At 40.6% G+C, this 3,437-nt stretch overlaps 1 protein-coding gene across 1 annotated transcript; it reads right to left on the bottom strand.

Annotated features, from left to right (window-relative positions):
* Window positions 1-971: 971 nt before the first annotated feature.
* Window positions 972-2,042, bottom strand: ccr6b (chemokine (C-C motif) receptor 6b). The gene has a single exon (XM_070842323.1). The coding sequence runs from the start codon at window positions 2,040-2,042 to the stop codon at window positions 972-974; it is 1,071 nt and encodes a 356-aa protein (XP_070698424.1).
* Window positions 2,043-3,437: the final 1,395 nt, after the last annotated feature.

Genomic DNA, 3,437 nt, shown 5'->3' with positions numbered 1-3,437 from the left:
CTGAAATGCATGTGTTCCAAAGTTTGCTAGTTGCCGCATGTAAAGTGAAGAATGTGATCAGCAGAGAATTGGCTTTTCAGAGTTACAGTTGCTTGAATCTAAAAGCCATTCATATACAGGGTTCACAAAAAGTTAGGGATATTCGACTTTCAGGTGAAATTTATGGAAAATGTAAAAAGTGAATGCTACAGTGATATTATATCATGAAAGTAGGGCATTTAAGTAGAAGCATGCAATGGTAGTTTCTTCATCTTAAACAATTTATTGAAAGAAAATCTAACAGTGGAGGGTAAACGAGGGTAAACGTAAAATTGGGATGTGGCCAAAGGACGTCCACTCCTCTCCTTTCTGTGACTCTTCCAGTCTCTGTATCACTGTTCCAACCTCCTGATGACACTCTGTGACCCTCTAAGCTCAGTGAACACCTCCGTCTGAGGACTTCCTGTTTGAAGCCTCCAGTGTTGAGGTGCTGCTGATCAACTGTTAGGTGTCGTCTTGGTCTCATGATGTCAGAATGTGAACAGCATGATGAGGAGGACTGTTTAAATACCAATTCTAACTGAAGCAGGAAATGTATTGGTGGTGGTTCATCCTGAAATCTCACCTGAAAGCCGAATATCGCTAACTTTTTGTGAGTAGTGTATATGAGGCAAAGAAGAAGGGACTTAACTCCAGATCTGGCTTTAAATGTCAATTAGAAACCAAACAGGGTTTAAAAGGTCTGTAGCAGTAGTGAAACTAACAAGAGTAGATTTAGAAACTATGAACAGTGTGGAAAAATAAGATCCTACTATGTGTTATACTGAAGGTATTTCCTTAGACTACAGTAAATTGTAGAAACGCTATAGATTTTACATTTTGCACAGATGCGTTCATCTCCATGTATGTACAGCTACAGCAAAGTAAGAGCTTGCGAAAGATCATTGGCACTGCTAATCATCCCTTTTAGAAGGGTTTGTACCACAGCATTGCTAAGCACTGAATGATGACGCGTTGTTGGAGGCGTCTGAAGACGCGCGGCCTGAGAGGCAGACATCAGAAGTCACATGTGATGAGCGAGCCGCATAGATGTACTTTTTGCTAAAGCACCACAAGTCCAACATTATTTGTCGGAAGTGGCTCCTGAACTTCACCCCGATGAAAGCGTACAGGATGGGATTGAGGCAGCAGTGGAGGTAGGCTATGCTCCTGGAAATGGACAGAATTTTGAGTTTAATCTTTTCTTCCTCACAGCTCCTCTCCTTAAAAAGCGACAGCGTGAGGTTCAGCAGGGTCACGTTGTAAGGAAGGTGGCACACAATGAAAACAGCAACGACTGCCAAAACTACACGGACGGCCTTGTGCCTCTGGCTGCTCTGTGCTCTCTGCAATGTGCACACGATGCTGGAGTAGCAGAACACCATCACCAACAGAGGTAGCAGGAAGCCAATGGCCATTTGAAAGCTGGGAACCAGGAGCTTCATTAGCTTTGCCATTTCATTTTCGTCGAAATACAACTGACATGTCACAGTTTCAGTTTTGTTAGCCTCCAGATTCTGCTCTTCAAAGCGGTCGGTGTAGATGAATGTCGGCAGAGTTAAAGCCACTGCAGACACCCAAACAACTGAGCAGATAAGGCGACTGTAGATCAGAGTGCTGGAGCGAGAACCGAAGGACCTTCTGGCTTGAACTATAGCGATATAGCGATCGCCACTAATGCATGCAAGCAGGAGCATGCCGCTGTAGAGGTTGATACTGTAGGCTGACCTTAGCAGCTTGCAAGCAAAAGAACCCATCAACCAACTGTGCTGCTCGTTGTATATGATAAATGGTAGAGCCACCACAAAGATCAGGTCTGCCACAGCCACACTGAACAAATAGACATCTGTCATTGTCTTGGTTCTCTTGTAGAATATGTAGGTGACGATTACGAGAGTGTTGCCAATCAGGCCAAAGGCACAGATGATAGAGTGGATGTAAGTTTGGGTGATGATGTCCAGAGGGTTCGGGCTGAGGTTGCAGAGCCCATCATCTTCATCATAGTCTGTCTGGTTTGGATCCATGTTTTTAATCTGGAAAAGAAAAAGAAAAAACAGCCATTTATACCAAACAGCAAATGAGCGAGGAATGGGGGGAATGTAACACAATGTCAAACTTCTCCTAAAGGATCGGTGACAAATAAAGAAATGAGTCACTTTAAAGGGCAGTGGTGAAATGGTAAAGTAGCGAACATAGTGTTACAACTAAAGGTCCTGCATTCAAATCAATTTTTGGTCAGCAGTCACAGTAGTATTTTAATGTAAATATCATAATGTAAATATACTCAAAGCGCCAACAATAAAATATATTTTTCAATAATTCAAACAATAAATAGATCATTTTAATGCAAAATAACTAAAGCTATCATATAAATGTACATTTGCCTATAATGTAATTTGCAATACAAATCCCCCCAAAATTGTACAGTACTCACTTTATGTACTTAAATGTACTTTTCACCACTGCTTAGGTAACACTGTGAACACAGCGCTTGGTAAGGTGTTTCTGAATTTAAGTAAAGGATCTGAATACTTCCTCCACCACTAATAAGAATGTTATGAAGTCCTCATTTGTTAACCATTTAGAAATCAGCAGTACAGCGGTACCATCCATTTTTGACAAAGCAGTCATACAAATGAAATACACTATAACCCAAATAGAGCTTGGTGACATTGTAAAATTACCAAACTGAGGAAAAAAAATCAAGCACATACATTTTGAAAGTTTAATGCAAAGTGTGCATCCTGCATTGGCTGGATAAAACTGACATAACAGGCAAAAAACCAGTGTTCTAGTTATTCTCTTCCTCTGGTTGTGAATGACCCAATTTCAGTCCCATTACACATTAAGTGGATGCACGCAAAGGCAGGCTGCAGGTGGTTGCACTTTGTACCTCGTTATCTGTGAAGCTGTGAAGATCTATATCAGCGAGGATCATCGTAGATGTGAGAGTAAGCATGCGTGCAGAAGGTTATTACGAAAGCAATAAGGTCAATAAACACCAGCAAAGCTACTGGTCAACAGATAACACAATAAACGCTATAGAACAATAGGCACCTCAAGTGATGCATATTAAATGACAATAACTGACACATACTGTGCCGTAATACAGAACAGTAACAACCAAACAATTACTCATTATGCAAATACTAGCATGTGAGAAACTTATCACATCTTTCACTTACTTCTTCAAACCTTTGTAGAAAAGGAACAGACGTGGTGATATGATATCTTTTTTTTTTCCAGTGCTTTCACTTCTTACAAATCACCACAGTAAGATTATATATAGTATGGTACAGTAGCACTTGTCAATGAGGAAGGTATTAAGTTTTACACCTAACTGTTTAGGAAGATAATAGACCAGGGAAGGGCTACGCCTTTTGTACAGAGAACTTCAAATGCTCAAAATTTTGTGTCCA

The sequence above is a fragment of the Pempheris klunzingeri genome, chromosome 13 (assembly GCF_042242105.1).
Source record: "Pempheris klunzingeri isolate RE-2024b chromosome 13, fPemKlu1.hap1, whole genome shotgun sequence".
NCBI lineage: Eukaryota > Metazoa > Chordata > Actinopteri > Acropomatiformes > Pempheridae > Pempheris > Pempheris klunzingeri.
The sequence above is the reverse complement of the archived record's forward strand: the minus strand, read 5'-3'. Positions and strand labels throughout refer to the sequence as shown.

Coding starts and splice junctions, on each gene's coding strand:
- ccr6b (XM_070842323.1), bottom strand. CDS start 2,042: ATGGATCCAAACCAGACAGACTATGATGAAGATGATGGGCTCTGCAAC.